This window comes from Ursus americanus, chromosome 34 (genome assembly GCF_024610735.1).
Source record: "Ursus americanus isolate L20-20 chromosome 34, mUrsAme1.1.p, whole genome shotgun sequence".
Taxonomy (NCBI): Eukaryota; Metazoa; Chordata; class Mammalia; order Carnivora; family Ursidae; genus Ursus; species Ursus americanus.
The window spans coordinates 17,125,916-17,150,693 of NC_142160.1; the positions used below are offsets into that span (position 1 = coordinate 17,125,916).

General features: G+C 42.1%; 1 protein-coding gene across 8 annotated transcripts in view; it reads right to left on the bottom strand.

The window, feature by feature from the left end:
• Positions 1-24,778, bottom strand: part of PRUNE2 (prune homolog 2 with BCH domain) — a 249,271-nt gene that overhangs the window by 18,290 nt on the left and 206,203 nt on the right. For 6 of the 8 annotated variants that reach the window (XM_087858859.1, XM_087858857.1, XM_087858858.1 and 3 more), the window contains exons 10-15: positions 20,698-20,840; positions 18,399-18,599; positions 9,668-9,841; positions 3,494-3,596; positions 2,728-2,859; positions 1,503-1,589 (exon numbers count right to left, since the gene is read on the bottom strand). In XM_087858859.1, the coding sequence (XP_087714985.1) occupies positions 1,503-1,589; positions 2,728-2,859; positions 3,494-3,596; positions 9,668-9,841; positions 18,399-18,599; positions 20,698-20,840 (840 nt within the window). Of the gene's footprint in view, positions 1-1,502; positions 1,590-2,727; positions 2,860-3,493; positions 3,597-6,487; positions 6,659-9,667; positions 9,842-18,398; positions 18,600-20,697; positions 20,841-24,778 lie in introns of those variants that run through there. The other 2 variants (XM_087858856.1, XM_087858860.1) reach the window with 2 other exon arrangements.

Below are 24,778 nucleotides of genomic sequence, written 5' to 3' on the forward strand. Positions count from 1 at the left end.
TGGCTATTTATCAAGGAACTTATTTGTTTTATAATTATTACACCTAAACTATTAAACAGACATCAGTGAATGAATATGAACACCAGTGTTTACTTTCTTTACCCATTAAACTTAAAATTTTTTTTTTTTATTTTTAAGTAATCTTTACACCCAATGTGGGGCTTTAATTTATAACCCTGAGATCAAGAGTCGCATGCTCTACCACCTGAGCCAGCCAGGCACCTACCATTAAACTTTTTTCTTTTTTTTAAGATTTTATTTATTTATTTGACAGAGAGCACAAGCAGGGGGAGCAGGAGAGGGGTGAGCAGGGAGCCCGACACAGGACTTGATCCCAGGACCCTGAGATCATGACCCGAGCCGAAGGCAGATGCTTAACCGACTGAGCCACCCAGGTGCCCCTAAACTTTTTATAACTCTTCAGTGTGCATTCATTCCTACTCCCCTGTCAAAGCATTTTCTATTATTAAAATAAGTGGCTTTTTGTATACCTTAAATATTTCATATTATTTTTTCATATTATTTTTTAAAGCAAGTGAACACAGTATGGTCAAGAACTAAACTTTGCCACAGGAAAACTAGGTCGAATGATGCTACTCAATTGTTGGAAGTAGGAGATGGAAATGCTACATCTATGTAAGTGCACACTGAACATAGAAGGATGGATCTGGAAGGCACAGGAAACTATGTAAAAATAAATAAAGGTTTTTAACTTTCAGGTTTTTTTTCCCCCTCCAGAAGTGATCAGAATGGTTCTTAGAAATTCATTAGCAACTCTGAAACAGAAAACTTTCAATTGATCTAATCTGCATCCGGATGTTGGGTAAGACCGTATTTTACTTGAAAGCTCTCTAGGAAATACATACTGTCCCTTTCATTTAACTGTTCCAAGTCTTACTGCATTATGACGCATGTTTGATTTTTCTTTGCTTCCCCAAAATGTAAGGTTATACGGTATCTAACACAACATAGATGGTGAATAAATATTCACTGAATTGAACTGAATTGAAACCAAGACTGCGCGTGGGCAATCAAAAAAGCTCTCAAAATGGCTGCCCAGCCTCCTTCCCGAAGTTCGGCGGCCTACATGACAGTTGCTCAGAAGAAGAAGGACAAAAGCCATTGCTCCTGATTCCGTCCTTGGTTTGTCTTTATTTTCCATTGCTGTGTTGGGCTGCCTTTTCTATTCTCTACAAAATACCCTATCACTTTAACAGTATTATCTACCCTTCTGTAATGTGGCACAGAAACCCCACCACTTCCTCTTCTGTGTTACAGCAAGCAATACAGAGTTCATGTTTGTAAGGGGAAAATAGTCATTATAAAATAATGCTCACTTTTACTTAGGGTTTCTTGCTAGATCGTCCAAAATATCTTTCCAGGAAAGCCGGAAGCAAAACATGTCTTCCTAAATACTCTCTCAGTTTATGAATTCTTGTTTATAGGACATATTTTGGAAAACTACTAGTAGTACTTTTACTTTTTCTACAGTAACAACATACCTTATAAAAGGTCGTGTCACTGCAAGGATTGTTCTGATGAACCAAGACGGATGAACAATGATGAATGATTTCAAATTCTTTCGCAACCTGTTTTAAAAAAAGAAAAAGAATTACTCATAACCCATTTCCAGTAGGAGTTAAAACAGAAGGTATATCCCCAAATAAGAATATTATGATATTAGAGAGTTCTAGGTAAGTTACCCGATGGGAAGGTATAGAATGACCATGATTAATTAAAAAAAATACTTTCTGAGATATCATTTATAACTTGTTTGATGCCAACTTCATGTTCCTATAGGAATCCATGTAAAATAGAATGGCTGTATTTCTAGAGAGCTTAAATCTAGAACTCTCATGGTGTATTTTTGCTTAACAATGCTTTTCATTTTTGCCAGCATTATCTTTACTATTTTGAAAAGAACACAGTCGTACTAACAACTTAGCCAATTTATTTGATCGACTAAGCCTTGGTTTCTTCTTCTATATTATGAAACAACTAACAGTGTATCATGTGGTTGTTTGGCGTCAGGTTACCATTTTAACGTTCCTGACATTCAGGCATGTCTTTCAGCTTTAGTGATGCTACTTTGTAAGTGTTTGGATCATTGACTGGATCTTGGTTAATATCAGATCAAGCAAGGAGCCACCTCTAAGGGAATGCCACACTTATCACAGACACCATAAGTTTGTATGTTTATGATACTTTTCCCATGGTTGGCAATATAACATGTTTTGTTCCAGTCAAGCCAGTATGGGTGGAAGTAAAGTATCTTGAGGAAAAGGTGCACCAAAGCACCAAATGGGCTGGTGGTTAACCTGAAGTATCAGTGAATAATGAAATAAGAGCAACAACAGTGGCCCAAACCCAAACCGTGCCAGTGCACATAGCCAGCGTCAGGATCACATGAAACCAGTAAAGAGTCATGGCTACTCTGGCTTATCAGCATCAGCTGCACCTCTATGTGGCAAAGGCACACGCATAGTTTGGAACAGACTCGGTCGTCAGGTCTGAGATGACAACATCTAACAAAATCTAGATTTATTTCAGATTTGGGGCATCAAGGGACACTTTTATTAATATTTTTACAGATTTATAATTAATTATCTCAATTCTGCATAATTTGGTGTTCCTAAAACGTGATCACGTTCTTGGCACGCGACAGGGAATTAGAAATGGGAGTTACCGAGGAAGTCAAACAGGGATTAAATAATGGCGCCCACATACCGCCTGTCAATCATCTGGTAGCATCTCTTCATCCAGCCCAGCCCTGGCATCTTCCGTCTCGGGGTCGCGCCGTTCAAGTACACGATCATATAGTCCTCAGCTACCATCAGCTCTAAAGTACTTATTACATACCTGATCACAGGAAGGAAGAGGAGTGTTTTCATTTCCCACGTGAAACAGTTCATCTTATTTACACTCTAATGATTTAACATTTAAATTATAGGGAGTATGACATTGAAGAATGGTTGTGCATAGGACCTCTTTACCTTGAAAAGAATGCAGTTTCCTAAAATTATTTCTCTGAGAGTATTGCTCAATTATGTGTATGGTTACCTTCTCTCTCTCTCTTTTTAATGCAGGTACGCTCAAAAAATGTATAGGTTAGAACCTGAATTTCAAAAATGTCAACAGTGTTATCATATACCAAGAGCCCCAGTGAATGCTATAAGTGAACCTGGGTTATCATCAGCTGAATAAGAGCGTGTTATCGAGGAACGAAAATAACACTTTACCCAAAGGAAATGTTACAGAATTTTAGAGTGCAGGCAACACTGTGTTCGTTTTGTTTTCCATTCATGCTGCTGACAGAAGTGTTCTTTTAAAGGTTTTGCCTCTTGAGCAATATTCCTTGACAGAGATTTCACTGACTTTTCATCAAAGGCTGGGAATATTCTACACCATCTATTTCCTCTTCTTAAAGATGCTCTATCTGCCATGACATGCCACAGACATTCACTCGAAGCACTTTGTCAGAAGTATCACTCACAGGAAAAGATTTTCCATGACATAGTGGTAATCCGCCCGACTGCTGTCTGGCAGAAAACAGGCAGCAAACACAATGATGGCATTTAGGCCGTCCCCATAGTAGCCTGGGGGACAAACAAAAAGACATTTGTAACCAGCTGAAAGCTCTTAATAAGATAATATTTAACCTAAAGGACAAATCTGGAAGCCTTGACAAGTGTGTGTATGGAATAGATACATCCTTCAGTGAGTAGTATATAGACCACACTTCTATACGTAGAAACACACAAACCTACTTTTCAGTAAAGTGTATGTTTTACAGAGTCTTAAATATACAGTGCGAATATATTTGCATATATAGGGTATCCATTTGTTACGGACGACTATATGTGTTGTCCATCGTCATGAATGGGGTATATAAATATTCAACTTACCAAAGGATGGGGGTTTGACTTACAGGTTTCTAATTTGTATAATGCTTCTGTCCCTTACTGGCTGAGACGTTCTGTTTGATCCTCTCTAGCTTTTTTCAGTTTTAGACTCTGGCTAATTTAAAGGGAAAATCTAGTTACGGAACTACAATATAATCAGATGCATATCCTCCAGTGACCAGAGACTAGTAAGCTGACAAGTAAAGCACCTTTATCTTGATTTTGAGGATTGGTTCACTTGCCTGTAGCATCCCTGGGGTCTCCAGATTCAAAAGATAGTACAGAGACACACGGCAAGCTCTGGCCAGGCCTAGAATAACTCAGCACAGAATTCAGAGCCCCCTCTTTTTAAAAAGGAGCAAACTCAAGAAGGGCCTGGTTAAAGCTGACCTCCCTTTGAATTCTATGAAAGTACATGCTTTGGGGAGAACTTGAGAATTACTTCCTGGTAACATGGACAGGGAGCGGAGGTAGAGGTCTACTTGCATGTGGTGCTGAGAAAAGGCAAGTGTGGAACTCCTAAGAGTCAAGGTAAATATAGGGACATCTCAGGCCATTTCACCCACATCTGAAAGCTCTGTCCCATTCTTAAAGCTCCACATTCCCTCAGAGCTCATCTTTGAAACTCATGGCAGCTGTTGGTCAAATCCCACAGGTTAATGTGTGGACTCTCACGTGTCTTTGAGACTTAAAAATGGAAGCAATGCACTGTTTTCATTTTTTTTTAAGATTTATCTTAGAGAGAGAGCTCACACACACGCACTGGGGGAGGGGCAGAGGGAGAGGGAGAGAAAGAATCCTGAGCAGGCGCCATGCTCGGCGCTGAGCCCGACACGGGGCTCGATCTCACGACCCTGAGATCATGACCTGAGCCGAGAAGTCAAGAGTCGGCCACTTAACCCACTGAGCCACCCAGGCGCCTCGCTGTGTTTTCATTTTTTAATCTCCCTTTTTCAGCGCTTGGCATTTCCGTCCTACAACACAGTTCTGGATTTCAGAATCATGAAACAGAGATTGCCTTAGAGCTCTGAGTAGGCGGATAGGACATACCCGCCAGCCTCATCAGATCTCAGTGCGTTTCATTTTTTTTCAGGACTCGAAATACCCCTCTGGTGATTACATGGCAGTAAAATACCGGCTGGATATAGACTTGGATGGGCTTAACTGTTGAAAAGCAGTTTAATAAGATGTTCTCTACAAAGACAGCATGACACGACCACAAAAGAGGTGGGGGCAGAGAGTGATACCAACTAAAAATATATCAAATTATGGGTTTGTGTGTATGACTAATCTGAGCTTGTTGTATACAGTGTTGACTCTCCATGTCTTAGAAGATGTTACCTATGTAAGTATACACCTGATGTAATGCCCGTTTGCAAAACCGGATTGGGGTAGCTTCCCTATGGATTATTCACCTTGTTTCGTCTTTTCCAACATGCAGGTATTTACCAACTTCTTTTTTGACTGAGATGTGAAGGAAAATGGCAGGAGATATATTTTAATAAAAGAAGAGTCTATTCGACTCTTAATCTTCTTCTTAAGAAGAAGAATCTTCTTAAGAAGATTCATAACCGAATGAAAATCCACAAAAGATAAGGTGGCTTTGCTCCGCTAATGTTAACAACACAAAGCTATGCAATTTAGACTCAGCACAATGACCAGGACCGGGTCTATTAAAAGAGATAACAGAGGAAATGAACCCAACTTAAAAACAAGTACAGAAGCATCCTTTCAAAAGCATCTTTCTAGGAGTAGCTGCCTGGCCCCGGGGTGTCACGATAATTTCAAGATCATGACCACTCAGCTACTTTGATTTCTTTTTCTGTTTCTGGAGAATTTTTAAGATTTTTTTTTTTAAAGGACAGTCTGAGGTTTATAAACAGCACTTCAGAAGTCAAAATGGCATTTCAGCTCTTTGTGTCAGTGTGTCTGTCCCTGGAATGCTGTGGTGTCACGTTCATTCAGGTTCGCGTATTTGAAGGAACACTTAAGAATCAACTCGCGACCTCCCGGTCACTGTCTAAGTCAGGAATGTCTTTTCTTTATAGAAAATTTCCTGAAATTTACAAATGAAGGTGGATTTTTGTACTTTTGGGCAGAGGAGCTGTAGGAAGGGAAGAAAGAGGCAAAAGACGGAGGAAGAGAACAGGAGGAGGGAAGACCTAAGATGTCAGAAAGGCATTAGAAGAAAAAGATGTCTTCCTGGAAGTTTTCCTTCCAAACCAAGGTCGGGTGCCACTGCTGTTAGGCTCTGGAGATACTTCCCATCAGCACTGCTGGCAGAAGGTGGTCACTGGAATGAGTAGTCCCACTTGCTTTTTGTCCCTCACAGATGCCTTCGAGGGGGTCAGCTAAGCCCATTTCTATGTTAAATATGCAGCTTTCTCAAGTCAAGTTGGCTGCCAGCAGTTGAATAATTCATCTGAAGTTCGGTTTTTTAAAACATGTATTTTATCTGACTCCCTTCTCAGTAACCAGAGTTGAGTCCGGAGTGTATGTGCGGAAGTACACGTGCAATCCCACCGCGGGGCCTCCTGAGAGCCTCTGCAGCGATCATGCAAACCTTACCTGAGGCAGCACAGAGAGGGAAGGGACGTAACACAAGTTTGCTGGCCAGCAAATGGAATGGAGAGAGAAGGGAAGACGTCACAGTCGCAACCAAAACATACACACACACACACCAGCCTGCAACTCTTCTCCTCATTCTTTCCGGGGCCATTTGTCCAGCAACACTGCAGAGAAGTTACCTGAATCTCCTATAATGAAATAAGAGAAGTAAAGAAACAAGAAAGGAAACTTCTCATTATAATGCTTTGGTGTGACGGTCCTAGGTTATCTAAACGCATCCTCCACTCCAAGGTCAAAAAAGCCAGTTTCTGGCCTTAACGTGACCCCACACTGTTGTGGATCAGAACCCACCCAGACCTCTCTTTGTTCTTTCATTGAAGCAGATAACAGGAATATTGCCCAGGGGCTCATGGGAGGTGACCCTGGCTTTGAGGTCACCCTCTCTTGACTGATGAAGTAGCTGAGGCCTGTGAAGTTAGGTCATGCCAAGGTCATAGGATAATTAGCAACAAAGACAGGGCTTGAACTCTTCTTCTTTACTGCATACAAGGCCTCTTACAATAGCTCCTATCAAGGTCACCAAAGCTGAAGATTGAATTATTTGTCCCCATACTTTTCATGCCTGTGCCCAACTGGCACGGACGCTTGGCTGAGCCTGGCTTTGCAGCCAAGTGAGACAGCGATTTTAATCACCCCCATCTTGCAGTTATGCTGCACAGAGCACTGTACCGCCGCCCCTTTCCTGTTGGCCTCAAAGGGAAAAGCTCGTCAGAGCAAAATGCCAGACACCCAGACGAGACCTATGCCCACTATGGAGCGCTCATCAGAAGCCAGGACCCCAAATGCAATGGACTGGTCTCTAGGGAGGACTGCCTGATGATCCTGAAGGTCTAAGAAAGTCGTGTCAGCTTCCAACACAGCGGGCCGAGCTTTGGCAAATTCAGAAGTAAAATCTAAACTGTCTTTACCTACGGAGCGCAAAAGCTGCTGGGGGGTGGGATGAGAAGAGGCGGTGTCTCGCGGCCGTTCCCGACGGGTGGGGACAGCCAGAGGCACATTCATGCAGGCCGGCACCTGGAGAAGGCCGGGGCGCAGCTGGGCAGAGGAAAGGCGGCCTTGTCTTCCACGCAAACGGGACAGTCACACGGACAAGACCGAGCTCACGGACACAGAACGGAGGGGCACGGATGCCAGGGGAGGAGGTGGCAGGGAGGCAGGGCACAGCAAACCAGGTTATCCCTGCGGCGTGGGCTGACTTGTCACAGAGAGGGTGAGAGGCAGAAGCAGTGGCTTTGTTTTGACCTTACTGTGTGGATGACGCTAATCGCTCTTTCCTGATTCGGGCAACAGGTCTGCAGACGGACGGGCTCAACCCTCCCACCCCACCCACCTGCTTTCACTGTGGCTGAAAGAACACGCAGGTGAGTCTGCGGGGGAAATGAGACCTAATCCGGCCTCAGGAAGACAGGGAAGCCCGGAGGCCTCTTCTTCACAACAAAAGGGCTCTTCATTTAAGACCAGAGTGGTAAACATTCACACGGATTATCTACCCCTGGGTGACTCCGATTTACTTCGACAGACTTTTCCACCGTTTTTGACCTTTTTTGGAATGGGCACAGGCTGTTTGTATCATCAGCCTCTGTTTTGTTTTGTCTTTTATTTCCAAAAAGCACACAAACCCAAAATACCCGGTGGGTGGTGCAAAGGAGGGATGAGCTTCCGGGAAGATCTGGGATGATGTTCGGGTCGTGGTTTTCGTCATAAGAATGAAGGGTCGACAATATGGCCCGTGGTCTGTCCCCTTCAGCAAGAGCCGGCCAGCTCTCCTTCTGCAGGGCTGTGGGAAGGCTTCCCTTAGAGGACACTGCCTCCAGCCCCACAGCAGCTGTCACTGGGCCCTAATACCATTTCAGGTCACAAAGAGTGAGGTCATGGGAAGGAAGGTCATGGCCAGGGGCACCCATGGGCATTTTCTTTTATTCTCAAGGTGGGGATCCCTGGCCGATCCTGATACTTACGTGAAGGGAGCAATGTGTGGATGGAAGATGGATAATCGGCCGGTGGAGGGAAGTTTGAAAAAACAAAAATGTCCTTCTGCTCATTAGAAAACAAAAGCTATGGGTTTAATGCAGCACCAAGATGCTTATTTCCCTGTCCTTGTTAAGAAAGCGAGAACAACAACTGCCTTGTCAGCTTACACTTTTTCTGGAGCGGCTGAGTGTTTAGGGTGGTGCCTCAGGCCTGCAGGAAAGGAGCGCATGCAGCAGGAAAAAAAAAAAAAGCCGTTTTCTGAAGTTGACAACATTAAATGTGTTGCTTGTGCTCATCTGACTTTTTGTGATTCCAAAATTAATCAAGGCTCCCGGAGCTCCTAAAACGCACTGGAAATACGGAACACAGGTTTTCTCTCCCCCTTGTCCCTCCCGAAGCAGGTGGGGGCTTTCACCGGAAATGCCTGTTGTCAGGCCCGGATGTAATGGAGTCTCTAGAAAAGCGAACTTCAGGGAGGGGAAAAAACGACCAGGAGTCGTCCAAAGAGATTTCCTAAAGCTTCTGAGAGGATTCAAAAGACCATTTTGTTATGAGAAGCACCTCTGGGGTGGTGATCTTACTACAGGCCATGGTGGTATAGACTCGGAAGCCATTCAGTTAAACCCTACAACCACGGTGAGTGTAGTCACCATCCATCACCGTACAAAACCATTACATTATTCACTATATTCCCTGTGCTGTACTATTCACTCCCATGCCTTATTTATTTTATAACTGGAAGTTTGTTGGGCATTTCATAATATAAGTGTCGAATTGCTATGTTGTACACTTGAAACTAATATTTATGTTAACTATATTTCAAAAAAAAAATACCCTATAACTGACCCATATGAATTCCAAACAGACATTATTAAATTGGACAACTACAGTTCTCAAGAAATTTGCCCAGAAGATTATAGCTGTCAGACATGTGGTGTGAAAAGCAGTTTTCACATCGGAAAGCTATTTTTCACATAGGCTTTGCAATGTTTATAGAATTGAGTCTGATGTAATGTACTTAATTCTACAGTCCCCTGAATATTGACTGCAAAATAGGGTTTTGAGGATGTCATGATGCAGAGAACCCTAGTTTCATTTTCTAATTAAAAAAAAAAAACATGGCTGCCCTGGTCCCCACCTCCCCGATTCACAAAGAGCTCGACTACCTCCATGAGAAATGACTCTCCTGTAGGGCTCGATGACTTTCATGTCAATCCGCTGTTCCTGTTCTCCAATCACCACTGTCCTCCACAACCGGTTGTCCTCGCGCTCCTCTTCTGCCGTATACTCTGGAATAGACTCTGACTCTTGGCCAGAATCTTTGTTAGATGTGGAACCCTCTGGAAGTGAAGCACAGAGAAGGACTGAAGAGCAAGACTCCACAGTTGAGGCAGTTCAACGAGCTATCTCCTGGCAGAGCCAACCTGAGGGCACTCCCTGTTTGACACAACTCTTACAGAGCTGAACACCATCGTCACCACATAAAGGATGTTCCATGAAGTCCTGTTTATCGATGGATTAACTGAACAATCAAATCCACGCTAAGACCAAGCTGAGGGTGGGGATAGGTGCAGGGCTAGAGCTGCCTTGTGTCAGTGACCTAGGGAGTACAGGCTGGTACCAATTCATCCTTGATCATACAGGTTGAAGACTGGGGACCTTTCTCGTGGGATAAAAGGCGATTTATCAGGCCCAGATAATTTTGTTTTCCTTGGGCCACATATCCTAATATATCCTAAGTGGTTAGTTTCTTGATGATACCACCAGCCTAGACCCCCTCTCCCCCCACCACTCTGTGACTCTTACAAAGAAATTGAGCCCCCTTCCCTATTGGGAGCAAATTTGAGAAATATGGTATTACTTCCAATGGATTTTTCAAAATATGCTACAGAAAGATTTTACATTAAGCAAGAAACAAACAACTTTGTAGACCAGAAATGCTCCAAGGCCAAAAATTCATAACACTCCTATTTGTGGGTGCACATGACAATAAAAAAGTCCACTGAACATTCTTTGGAGAAACATTTACTACCCACTCTTGTGCATCCAAAAAAAAAAAAAAAACCAACAACGGTGTTAAATTTTTTAAAATGGATAAGCAGCAATTGTTTTCATGTTTACTTCAACTGCTCGTAGAGTTTAAGAGTGTTTATTCTTTACATGTTTAAGTAATTTGAAGGAAAAGATTATTCCTAACCTTCCCAATAACTCTATGAGATATTATCATTCTTATTTTTGCATTCATGGGAAAGGACCTTTGCTTTATATTGTACTTTACTTATATTCGGTTTATGGCGCTTCGATAATAAGAACAGTAATACTTCATTAGATATCTACCACGTGTCAGGCACAGTAGTAGGTATTATCGTAGACATGCCCACGCAAAAACTGACTTTGAGTTAGTTTGCTATCACTATACCCCAAATGTGTGATTGTCTCATTCTCTTGATTTTACCACCAGGCTGGGAATTCCTTGGGCCAAGAAATTGTGCCAGAACCACCTTTATTATTCACCCTCACCAACCAACTCCACACTTAGCTTGGAAACCTGCATAGAGCACTCAGTGAAAATGGAGGCAAATGGGTAAATAAAGGACAGCTTGGACAAGCCCCTGAAAATACAGGTAATTGGTAAGGAGACCACAACAAAGCCATCATGCTCTGAAGACTCCTCAAGACACATTCGAACGTGTCTAATTACCTGTGACTTTAGAACAGCAAACTGAAATCCAGCTGGGAAGCAATCCTAGCCCTTTTTGCCAACACCAACAGCTACCACCACCTACAGAGCCTGCCTCCCTCTGCGTTCCCACCAGCTCTCATCTTACTTAGGACAGCTTCTGGCTTCAGACCAAGCTCTGCGTCACTGGCGCAAATCCATCCATCTGCGCTGGACTCCCAGTCTGGAATCCCTTCCTGTTTCTCCCTTCCTTTGGCTGAGGGCCCCTAGATGCTTATCTTTGCTCCCTTCCTGGGACCCTGTTTTCCATCTGGTCTCAGTGCCCTCAGAACTCTGGGCTCTGATGGGGGCTTGTCTTCAGTGTTCCTGTCCATACACGCTCTGCCCTGCAACAAACACCATCCACCAGCCCCTTTCTCCTTATTTGGGACTTTCTGGCCTGTGCTAGCTGGACCCAGCTGCTCTATGTGGGGTGACTGTTTGGTTTTCTGCATGCTTTTACTGAAGCTACCTCATTTGAAAAAACTTGTATACTGTATTCTTTTTTCTGGTTATAAACATAAAATGCTAATAAAAGTTCAAACAATGCAGACATTGTCCATCAAAACCGCAAAAATCCCCAGTGCCACTCACTCATTGTTTGCTGTGTATTCTTTTTATTATGTACATGGGTACAAGCATACTTTCCCCCCAAGTATGATTAGTCTATATATTCTGCATGTTCTTTTTTTTTTTTTTTTTTTAAAGTAGGCTCCTCACCCAGCATGGAGCCCAATGTGGGGCTCAAACTCACGACCTGGTCAAGACCCGAGCTGAGATCAAGACCTGAGCTGAGATCAAAGGTAGGACGCTCAACCAGCTGAGCCACCCAGGTGCTCCCTACTATGTGTTTTTTTTTAAAGATTTTATTTATTTATTTATTTATTTGAGAGAGAGAGCGAGCACGGGGGGAGCGGCAGAAGAAGGGGAGAAACAGACTCCCTGCTAAGTGGGGAGCCCCACACGGGGCTTGACCCCAGGACCCTGGGAACACAGACTGAGCAGGAGGCAGAGGCTTAACCGACTGAGGCACCCAGGCGCCCCTCTATTCTGAATATTTTATACGTATTCTTCTATAATGTGCTCCTACCTAAACATATAGCACAAGCTTCTTTTCATCTCAGTGACTATAAACCCTGTAATTTTTTTTTTTGGTTTATTTATTTATTTATTTTTGGTAATCTCTATCCCCAACGTGGGGCTCGAACTCACAGTCCTGAGATCAAGAGTCACAGGCTCATCCGACTGAGCCAGCTTGGTGCTCCTAAACCCTGCTTATGTTAAAAAGGAGCCCTAGAATATTCCATTTAACTGATGTTTTTTAGTTTATCAATCCCACAGTGATGGAAATTAATTTTATCCTCCTTTGTTGTTGTTCTCATAAAGAATTTGCTGCAGTAAGTATCTATGTGCAGGTATCTTGCCTCACCTGTGCACATACTGCTATAGGTTAACTTCCTAGCGGTGGGATGGGGGCTCAGAGGCTATAAGGACTTAAAGTTTTCACGGGTATTTTTGAATATGTCACACCAAAATATATGAGTAGTCATTTCTTCACACTAACAAAAACTCTGGAGGATAGCAAAGGTTTTAACCCTTGACAATTCAGGGTGAAACTTGTCTCTTGGTTCTTTTAATTTGTATTCGTTTAATTATTAAAGAAGGTAAAAATTTTTAAGTGTTTGTTGGCTATTTATATTTTTCTTTTTTTTTTTTTTTAAAGATTTTATTTATTTATTCGACAGAGATAGAGACAGCCAGTGAGAGAGGGAACACAAGCAGGGGGAGTGGGAGAGGAAGAAGCAGGCTCATAGCGGAGGAGCCTGATGTGGGGCTCGATCTCACAACGCCAGGATCACGCCCTGAGCCGAAGGCAGACGCTTTACCGCTGTGCCACCCAGGCGCCCCTATTTATATTTTTCTTACCGACAAGGAGGCACCTGTAAGGTCCTCTGCCTATTGTGGTCCTTATTGATTTGTTGAGTTCTTTATATAAAACTTTGTCGTACACTGTAATTATTCTCCTGCTTTGTGCTTAGCTTTTATTCTTTCTTTCTTTTTTTTTTTAAAGATTTTATTTTTAAGTAATCTCTACACCCAACACGGGGCTCAAACACACAACTGAGATCAAGAGTTGCTCACTCCACCGACTGAGTCAACCAGGCACCCCTGTGCTTAGCTTTTGAAGTGATAGTTTTACCAAACTGAAATTTAATATTTTTGTATAGCTGAATCTGTTAATTTTTGTTTTTATGGGTTTTTTTTTAAGACATTTAATTTTAGAGAGAGAGCAAGAGCAGGTGGGGCAGAGGGAGAGGGAGAGAGAATCCCAAGCAGACTCTGCACTGAGCACAGAGCCAGATGGGGGCTTGATTCCAGAACCCCAAGATTACGACCTCAGCTGAAACCAAGAATCAGACACCCAGCCGACTGTGCCACCCAGGTGCCCCAGTCTTTATGTTTTTTGATCACTGTATCATAGTAAGAAAGGGCACTTCTACCTAAAAATATGTATGTATACTAGCATTTTCCTACAGTTTATTATTTTTTTAAAGCATTATTACTCTTTTGGTATAAGAGGGTGGGCCTTTTTAGGAAATGTTATCCCTACTGTTTCAGAGAGGAGAGCTGGCAAGGTGCTGGGGTTCCTTCTCCTTTCCCTACCTCTTCTGATTGATGTAAACGGGCAAAAGAAATTATTGAAAAGCTAGGGGTACAGGAAATTCTCAAAGTGTTCATTTCTAAAAGTCCACAATATAAGCTAGTAAGAAATAAAGATGGCTTTCTATATTCCTTTGAATTAGCAATATCCTCCCCATCTTCATAATTCTTCTGTATTATTCTAAACGCGCCCCCCCCCCATGGCCATCATTTTCTATTTTCAAAAATTTCAGGACTCATTTAACTCTCTATCCCCAGGGCCTCCAAATTTAACTTTTGGTCTGATGCCCTCTTCGCTGAGAAATGCTTGATTTTCTTTGTCTTCTTTCCTTAATAACCAGCTTTTTGCCCTGGTGACGGGTGAAATCAATCAAGCCCTGGGGAGGAGTCTATTTGAACGTTTTCCTTTGTCCTCTGGGGGATGATTTAGTACACAAGCTCCCGAATGTCCTGTGCTGCACGGACCGTGGTGGGGAATCCATCGTTGGTGTGCAGCATGGACTCTCTACAGGTGGTGTCAGCTGTAGCCTCCAGCGGGGACCTGTGTCTGCAAAAGGTGACTAGCTCTCTACGTTGTGATCAGACACCGATAATGTGAATCATCTTAGCGGACATTGTTTGAACTTTATCTTGTTAGAGGAAAGGCATCCTGTATGCAGTGAAGGAGTTGTTTCGGTGACAAAGAAAGAGCAGGGAGGCAGTTCGTTTGACTGTAAAACCTAGCACTCACCAGTACAGAGAAGAATCCTCCTTGCAGGCCACACCCTATGGCATAAGGTTGGTTGTGCGTAAAACAAAATAAGATTAACACTTCTTTTAGTTAGGGGTAGTTCATTCGTAGTTAAAACAATCAATTTTATAAGCTGGTTACGTGCAGGCTGTGAGGGCAGGAGAACATAGTAGGTGAGGAAGTTAAATGAAGTGACTGCCTGATTGTCTGGAAAAAATGGTGGAGCACCTTATTCACCCTGTAAACTGTCTGTTATTAGGGATTCTAGAAAAGGTAGCTTAGGGGTGCCTGGGTGGCTCAGTCGGTTAAGCCTCCAACTCTTGACTTTGGCTCAGGTTATGATCTCAGGGTCGTGAGATCGAGCCCCGAGTTGGGCGATGCGTGGGGCGTGGAGCCTGCTTAAGGTTCTCTCTCTTCCCCCCTCCCTCTGCTGCTCCCCCCCACACATGCTCTCACTCGCGTGCTCGCTCTCTCAAATAAATAAATAAATAAATCTTTAAAAAAAAGAAAAAGAAAAATGAAAAGGTAGCTTAAACGAGGTCACTAACCATCACTTAGGAGCCTAGGCGGAAAAAATATAAAAGCACATGAGTGTTTCTTACAACATCCTTATCAGAAATATTCAGGCTAGAATTCTTTATCATTTTTCCATTTCCCCTACGAAATGCTTTTGCTGAGATCTGAGTTACGGTAAAAAAAATAACTGAGGTGGGTTTGGAAAACAGAAATACATCATCATTTTTCTCACCTTTGGATATTTTTAAGTTTCTAGGATTAGTATTAAATAAAGCATTTTTTTAAAAAATAAAAGCCTAGATCTCCCTTAATCTGAAAGAGTGACCTCCTAAATCCTTCGGTATCTACGTGTTTTTGGTATCTTTGGCACACGTAAGTACCAGAGGAAGTCAAGCTTTAATTATATTGGTACACTGAATGATATTTTCCAACTATTTGGACATGATTATCAAAGAAAATTGCTTGGAAGTGGAACCGATTTCATGTCTTTTGAGAGTGAGATTCAAAAACATTTCATAAGCAAAACCACATTGTGGGAAAATAATCTGTCAGAAATGCTTGGTCATCAGCTACAGAATGAAACAGGCAAATGGCATGAAAATTCTTCAAGTGCTTGGTAAAGTAGGAGCCTTGAAGTCACGAAAATGGCTGGATGAAAGGGCATGTAAATAAATGTATGGGTAGGGCCATCAGGCTTGGCTTCCGGTGTGTTAACCTCATCTAGTGAAAGACCCCCTCCTACTCATTGTCAGTATATTCTGGGGAAGCAACATGGCGCAGAAGTCAAAGACGACAACTCAGGGTTTGAATGCTGGCTCTGGCATTTATGAGCTATGTGACCTTAGGTAAATTATTTAACCTATGTCTCAGTATTCTCATCTTAAAATGGGGTAAACATGATACCTATCCATAGAGCTGACATTCACAGAGCTGAGGAGAAAAATACCTAATATTTATAAACCACCTAGCACAAATCCTGGTGCAGAGGAAGCACTCTGAAAGGGTTCATTAAAGAAATCACTGACCAAACGTTTGGAAACACTGTGCCTTTGAAACTCCAATTTTGTTTAGAAGGTATACACTTGGTTCCAAATGCTCACAGAAGAAACCCACAAATGTGCTGTTTTCAAGCATTTATTTCCTACTTTGGGACTAAAATGTACTCACTTCTCTTCTATAGTCTGTTATCTATAGCTGCCTGTTTATAAAATCAAGCTACTCTGATACCCTTTGTGTTTTCAATGCTTCATGTTTTTGTTGGTTTAAAACGGCGTCTGACTATACATCTTTCATTTGAAAATCAAGGTGGGCTTTACAATTCAACTTACATTAAAATTCTGTCCTCTGAATCTAAGACCTAAATGTAGGGTTGTGGTTGTGAAACTGGTTCTTTCAACAAAACTGTGTCGACTAAATGAAAGGAACTATGTCAGCAAGTGGCAGCTTTAATTACCAGTTTGTTCAGCCACCGCCACTTCGCTTGGCAGTTTTGCTATTTATAAACATAAAAGGTTCAGATGTGGTGTGACACGGCTCCCTCTAGGGCAACAGGGAAGTGCAGGGGGAGAGAGGGAGGGGCCAGCTCATGCCACAGCTGTCTTCTGTGGGATGGGGGTCAAGGCATGATTCTTTTATACGGGAAGATATTAGCAGTTAAAGGGCTGGGGCAGCCGGGGTGGACAGAATAGCTGGGGAAGAGTCTCGGGGATGAGAAGAAAGAATATGAACTCAAGACCTTTCACATTCTCTTTGTGTATTTCCACTTACAGGGTCAAATACCCAGATAACTACGGAAATTGGAGAAGACAGCCATAGTGCAATAGAAAATCTCTAGTTAAACAGAAGAAACTGTCGCACAGGTAACTTAGCCATTTCCAGTTCTTTTGAGTTGAGGAAATGAAGGCTTATCCTCTGTAAAGGTAGGGGCTGAATCCGTGCGGGTCACGGTGGTAGTCCCAGTGGCTCAATGATCATCGGCTGAATGAATGAGCGAATCTGGTGAATTTCCTAATTTCCTAATTATGTTCTCTTACTGTGTTAAGTGTCAGGGCATCATTGCATTGCGGTATTTGGTTTTTGACCATAATAATTTTCCTGATGTATAAAAGCAATAGCTGTGGCCAGGATACTCCTGCTTTGAATTTCAAATATTATGAAGTCAGAGAATATCACCCTGTAAAATAGAAATTATGTAATTCCATTTTATAAAGCAAATGCCTTGTATTTGGATATAATTTCTTTCTTTTCTTTTCTTTTTTCTGAAGACTTTTTTCATTTATTTGACAGAGAGAGAGAGAGACAGTGAGAAAGGGAACACAAGCAGGGGGAGTGGGAGAGGGAGAAGCAGGCTCCCCGCTGAGCAGGGCACCTGACACCAGGACCCTGGGATCATGACCTGAGCCGAAGGCAGATGCTTAACGACTGAGCCACCCAGGTGCCTCTGGATATAATTTCTTAACCCAATTTCACTGAGCAAGTGAAAGAACTAAAATGAGAATGATATTCCTATCAGGAATGTCAGTGTTTGATCCAGCAACTCTTACTTAATTTCCCTTTTATTCTTCACCCAGAGGCCATCCCACCTTCCTTCCTATTTTACTGGGGATACAGCAATGGACATCATAAAGTCTCTGCCCTCACAAAGCAGATATTCTGGTGGGAAGGGAAAGACAATAAACATAAACCAAACAGTTAAATGATAGGATTTCAATTACTGACACATGGAAAATAAAATAAGTAGAGGGACAGAAAGTGACTAGGTTGGGAGGTGGGGAGATCCTTTGGTGACAGAGGTCAAGGAAGGCCTCTCTGAAAAGCTGACATCTGATTAAGATCTGAATAAAGAGAAGGAGCCAGCCATGAATGATCTTCAAGGAAGAACATTCCAGACAGGGGGTGTTAGTAAGCTCTAATTTCTCTGCTCCAAATTTTATCTTCCAGATTCAATTCTCTTTCTCTGCAAACCCAGCCCCAATTTTCTTACAACACAGCATGTAATGGTTTTCCCTCAACCTCAGTGCCTAGCACAAGACCTGCCAAGAATAAGCATTTAACAAAGGAGCAGCGGCTATGGATGACCTCTGTGACCATACCTGTTCTATTACACTCTAAACTGTCAATCACAGCCACCTATGACCTGAGATACAAACAAAAGCTTCTAGAAATCACAGAAAGGAGCCACCAGCAACAAAACGGGAGGTTTGTTCCCACGGCCACTTAGGTAATCTTTCACTTTTCACATAACTTTGGCCTTGACAACCTGGCGACTTACCATGCCCAGTGTACTCAAAAGAATCTGCTTCGTCAGGGGTATCGAGTTCATCCACGTTGATATCAATTTCATCCGGACTGTCTAGGTTATCATCAGAGAGAATAGACCCTTCACTCTGGTCCAGAGAAAGATTGATATTTGGGGCTGTGAGTTTGATTCTCCGAGGATGAGCGTCATTAAGATCCAGAGAATTAGGAGGTTCTAAAGGAGAAAAAATAGGAACATCAAGTACTAGACCATATACATGGCTGGCAACAGTGTGGGTGGGCCCCAGTGAAACATTTTTAAGGCCCTTAAGCAAAGGCACACCTGGTAAAAACCCTTACGTGGAATTTGGATCCCTGTCTTGACCAGCAGGCCTCAGCACTGGCTTGTCCCAGCCACATACGCCCTGGCCACGTAGAAATAAAAAGTGGAAACCTTTGCTAGAGGAGCAGAAAACCAGTTTTCAGACCTGCCCTGTTCAAATTTGAGAACTTGACACTGATATAACAATGAATTGAATTTTTATGATGCATAAGAAAAACAGCTCAGCATACACAGGTCTCATAAATGTTCTTGTAGATTTCACTCCTATGGAATGAAGGATAAGAACTTCATCTATTATGTTCAAGGGCACCCCCAAAATACTTCCCTGCAGTTCCTGACAACTCTGTGTATGATCTGTAGTGATCTTTCTTTGGCATTCTATTTTTTTTTTCTTAAATAAAACTGAGGTAGCCTCCCAAATTACATTATTGGCTCAAGTAGTCACTACCTTTTACGCTAATATTTCTTGGAATTGGTTCCTGTATCATGAGTGGTAGTCTTCATGTGTTAAGGCTCATGGAAGTAGCTCCCATCCTCTCCATGTAATATGTATCGTGCTCCTACTATGACTTTCACTTAATGGAAGTAGAGCTGGAGAAGTCATTTTTAACCAAGTCAATCCCAATTCAACAATGGTAGAAAGTTAGCCCTAAAATAGAAAGTTTAGGACTCCTGGGGCGCCTGGGTGGCACAGCGGTTAAGCGTCTGCCTTCGGCTCAGGGCGTGATCCCGGTGTTCTGGGATCGAGTCCCACATCAGGCTCCTCCGTTATGAGCCTGCTTCTTCCTCTCCCACTCCCCCTGCTTGTGTTCCCTCTCTCGCTGGCTGTCTCTATCTCTGTCAAATAAATAAATAAAATCTTTAAAAAAAAAAAAGTTTAGGACTCCTAATCACAAAATTTTGGAAGGCCATCTGGTTTACTCCTCAATTCTGGAATTGTAACTCTGGTCTTGCCCTAAGGAACGTGACTCTGTTTCTTTGTCATTAAAATTTTTTCTCTGTATAGAACATCACCCAAACTGTGTTCCATGTGATGTTTTTATGTATTATATTTGAAAAAAGTTTTTATTGACCCATAAGTTTGAAAAAGATTGGGTTTCTGTATTACAGAAATTCTCACAACAGTGCTGTCCAAAAGTTTTCTGTGATGATAGAAATGTTCTATATAGCTGCTGGGTGCTTGAAATGAAGCCAGTGCAACTAAAGAACTGAACTTCTCAAGTTTATTTTAAATTTCAATTAATTTAAATAGTCACATGCAGTGAACCACTACCATATAGGACAACCATAGCCTTACTATCATAGCCTATATCATTCACAAGTGGACTGTGAAACTCTAAGAGTAGTGTGGATATACAGTGCCTACCAAGATGATTTGACCAGAGAACATTTAAAAATAATTATGTCACATGACTAGTATTTTGAAAAATGCACTTTAAATACTTGGACTGAAAAATAAATAAATACATAATCGACTTGCTTTTTCCTGCTCCATTCTAGGCTTGGCTGATAAAATCAGGGTTCGGGATCTTGGCATGTTCCTGAAGCTGGTACAGTGCACAGGAGTGACCTCAGTACAAAGTGAGAGTGGGATGCAACTGGAAATTTAAAATTCTTCTTATATGTGCCTTGAGCTGGAAACCCGTGGCAGGTAGGGGTTTTGTTTGTTTGTCTGTCTGTTTGAACAATCAGGATACTGAGCCTTCCTGACATCACATTTTTAATTTTAAGCATTCTCACCCTGAAGTACAAATCTGGGGAATGTCGATGTTAGAATTTGGTACTCTGTTATCTGGTAGCCACTTACCACAAGCTGTGCTGACAGCTGTGGCCCAGGAGGTCAAAGGCGGCCTACACTAGTGAGCATCAGTGTTCAAGTCAATTTTGAAATGAGCCAAATCCAGCCTAACAGCCGCCTCACTTTTTTTTTTTTCTCTTCACTTTTATCACTGAAATCACAAGTTAGATGCATAGGAAATGGTTTTCTCACTGAATAATGACAAGGTCTGGATACAGACTGGTGCTGAAGGAAATGAACAAATGCTCCTCTCACCAGGCCTCATGTCTGCAGCACTGGGGCTCGGCATTCCCTCCTCAAAGGGGATGTCCATGCCTACATCCTCTGACGGCAGTCTGGAAAAAAGAAAGAAAGAAAGAAAGAAAAAGCAAAGCAGAGAGTGTAAAAAATTGTGTGGGACTTAATTTTCTCTGAAAAGGCAACTCAGAGATTCCAGGATAACATTTTCAGCTCGCTTGGAATAAACCAAGTATGTATACTGAAGCCATCGTCAGTGGCCCCATTTAGAATAAAGACTTTCTGCAGTTACCATGAATAAGAAACATGGGTACCAGTCTTACTCTGTGTACACAGCAAATCATTTCTCCTACTAGCTCACACAAGTAAGCACACACCAAGGGAAAAATCAGAAACAGGAAAAGCAAATAACTGATAAAATATACTTACGGTGGGCATGTAACAATACTTTTTCAACAGGAGAGGTAACACACGTGCTTTGGAGTAAAGACAGACCTGACTTCGTATATTATCTCTTCCTCTGTGTAAATTTGAGCATATTAAATTGCTGTCGGTCTCTCTACATCAGTAAAACAGAGATATACCATCTACCTCATTGAGTTGCTGAGAAATGAAGCAATAAATGTAAAGGGCCTAACATTCCTGAGAAGGCACCAACTGATGTTATTTCCTATCCTTCTTTGAATATTTGAAGATTTGTTGTGAATTATATGTTGGTGAAGACAGTTCTGGTCATGAGATACCATCTTTTCTCTCTAAATAGTATTGAGCTCAGGACTGGTAAGCCAAGCCACATGTAGGGGAATAGGAAAATACTGGAGAAAATTGTGACAAATGTATATGTTCCCATAGGAAGCTGACCACTGATCACAGTGAATTCCCCTTGACCTATTTTTACCTCCCGTTCCTTATTTAGTATATCTCCATTTATCATGACAACATATTTTTCTTCTTGATGCTTCCATGTAACTTCACTCATCTAGGGCGAGTCCTTGTGATGTAGGCACTAATCTATATTTAAGCATGATGAACCTTCGTGTTAGTGTTCTAAATTTAATCTCTCCCTCCCTGTTATTGACACTTTTCTCCACTTGAATCTGGGTCTACCAAATTTGGAATTTGCTTACCTGAATGATCAATTTCCAGGATCCAAGTCTAAGCCCTTACTGTCAGCAAAGCACTATGATGAAAAAAAATTCTTTGTTTCTAGTGAGACACAGTGCTTCATTTATTCGACAAATAGGTAGTGAATACCTATCTGTGCTGAGGACATGGAGGAAAAGAACAGACGAGCCTCATTCTTGTGGAGATGGGACGATGGGGTTAAACAGTGATTATCACTGATAACTCAGTGCTGCTCCCCGAGAGAAGTGAATGCCCGTGTTGTTACCCACCAACCCCCAAAGAGCTCTTCAAAAACACAACCTCAGGGAGTTTCTTTCTCCATACACTTGCTGTTTTCTCCATCCTGTGTGTTTTCTGAAATGAATCCTGCACCCTGGCAGAAAGACAGTGAGCAAGAGGTTGGTGCATTAGTCAAAGATAATAATGTATGGGCAGGAACAAGATAAGTGGTGTCAAACAGAGACACCATACTCGATGGCAGCAAACTGAATTATCCAGCAATAGAGGTGGGGTGGTGAACGAAGAGAAGACCTGTGCTAGGCCCCAGGTTTGAAAGTCCTGAGACCCATAGGGATGGTTTTCCATGATGCTGCAGCTTTTCAGATTTTCTTACAATGATTCCTTGCATGTGAAGTAATCTGTGTGTATTCTCCTTGACATACACCCTGCAGTACCCATAAAGTAGCAGACTGCTATTTAAGAGCAGCTGGATTCCAGTCTTAGTTCTATCACTCACTGTGTGTCATATGACAAGTTATCTAATCTTTCTGTGCCTCAGTTTCCACACTAATAAAAGAGGGAGAATGTGTGATGTCTAAAAATAACACTAAAAGGGAAAAAAAGTTATCCATTATTATTGTAGCTCTTTTTCTCATCTATTCTAACTGCCTGCTGTATTAGCCTTGAAGCTTCATGAGGACAGGAACCATCTGTCTCTACTATCATGTCTCCAGCACCGGATAGAGGTCAATACCCAATAAATAGATGTTGAGTTGAATTACTGAGCTTGAAATTGCCTAAATGCACATGTACATTATTTCCTCTAGTCCTCCATGAGTCAACCTTAAAAAAAAAAGACTTTATAGCTGTACCTACTTCCCATGAGGGTGCTAAGCCTTAGCTCAAAAATAAATATGAGAGGTTTAAATAAAGAGATGGTATTGGTCTCAAATTCTGTAGGTTTTATGTGTGACAACATCATGGACGTAGAGGGTATTATGCTACGTGAAATGAAAGCCAGTGAAAGACAAATACCTATGATTTCACTTGTATGTGGAATCTTAAAAAACAAAACAAAACAGAACAAACAAAACAAACAAAAAGCAGAAACAGACCCACAAATACAGAGAGCAAAGTGGTGGCTGCGGGGGGGGGGGGGGCTGGGGGCTGGGCAAAATGGGTGAAGGGGAGTGGGAGACAGAGTCTTCTAGTTATGTAAAGAATAAGTCCTGGGGATGAAGGGCACTCACTGCATAGAGAATATAGTGGTATTGAGATAGCACTGTATGGGGAGAGATGGCAGCTACACTTGTGATCATGGCGTAACATATAGAAGTGTGGAATCACTAGGCTGTACACTTGAAACTAATGTAACATTGGGTGTCAACTATACCTCAATTAAAAAAAAAGACTTGTAGGTTTTGTTACTGTTTGTAAGTTACAGGCAACATCATGAAATAATTGAATGCGTCCTAGATATGAGGTGATAGTTCTGGGTTATAATTCTATGTTAGTACTGATAAAATGATTAACCCTGAGAAAACTATCCAACCACCTTTGTGATTTTACATGGAGATAATAAAGACCTAATATCACAGTGACTGTGGAGAATAAATGTAATACATGTGAGTACTCCATAAATCACAAAGCATTGACTAAGTTTAAGGTATTACATTCCCTCATTTGAGACATAGTATTAGGATTAGGGATTTAATTGAAGTATGCGTCATGGCTGGACAGAACATAACGAAGGTTACTACAAGCTGGGTATTAGCCCAGGTAAGAGAAAATTTCAGTACGGCATAAATCTCCATAGAGCCTGTAAGGGCCCTTGAACTCACTGACGTTAGTGAATAGAGCCTTTTTCTCTCACTACTTTTTTGCAACACAGAGCGGAGACCCTGTTAAGAAGGTGCTGGAAAGCCAGTGTTGGCATGCATGGGGGAAGGGAAAGCTGAAGGTTGTGGTCAGGGGTGACCTCAGAGGAGAGGGACTCTCACAAACCATGGATATTACAGAAGGCCATAGGGACATTTTAGGAAACCCACAGGGACAGAGAAGGAAAGCTGAACCAAAATAGCCCAGAGGCAAACCTGAAAGAAACACGAGTTGTGTTCATTGTAAATAGTTTGACCACATTCGTGCCTTGGGTCCGTAAATATTTATAGAAATGACATGGCCAACCAGGGTTGTTGGCAATTGAGCAAGATGGAGTTTTAAGATCAATAACGTAAACCTCTCGGGATCTATTAGGTAACAAATCAGTCCAGAGTGAAGATAAATATTTTACCTTATCCATCCATAGCCACTATTTAATTTGGGGTTTTCTGTATACAGAACGGAGCTACCGAAGAGGCTGAGGGAATTGTAAAATACAAATTCGACTCTTAAACGGCTGACCTCCCAAAGAGATGCTCGGCTCCATGTCTCCATCTAGAGGACGGATCTGGAACTGTTTGTTTACTGGCTGGTTTTATAATCCTTATTGCTCTTCACCAAATATTTCTGGCTCATGGCCTTCTGGGCACGTGGTAAAATTGTACTTTCCTGCTCTCCTTTGAAATTAGGGTGGTCAGGTGATTTGCTTTGACAGATGAAATGAGAGTGGAAGTGGCAGGAGTGGTGTGGCAGGTGTAGGGCCGAAGAATGAGGTACGAGCAAGTGTGGGGGTGCCGTGGGCTGCTCCCCGTCT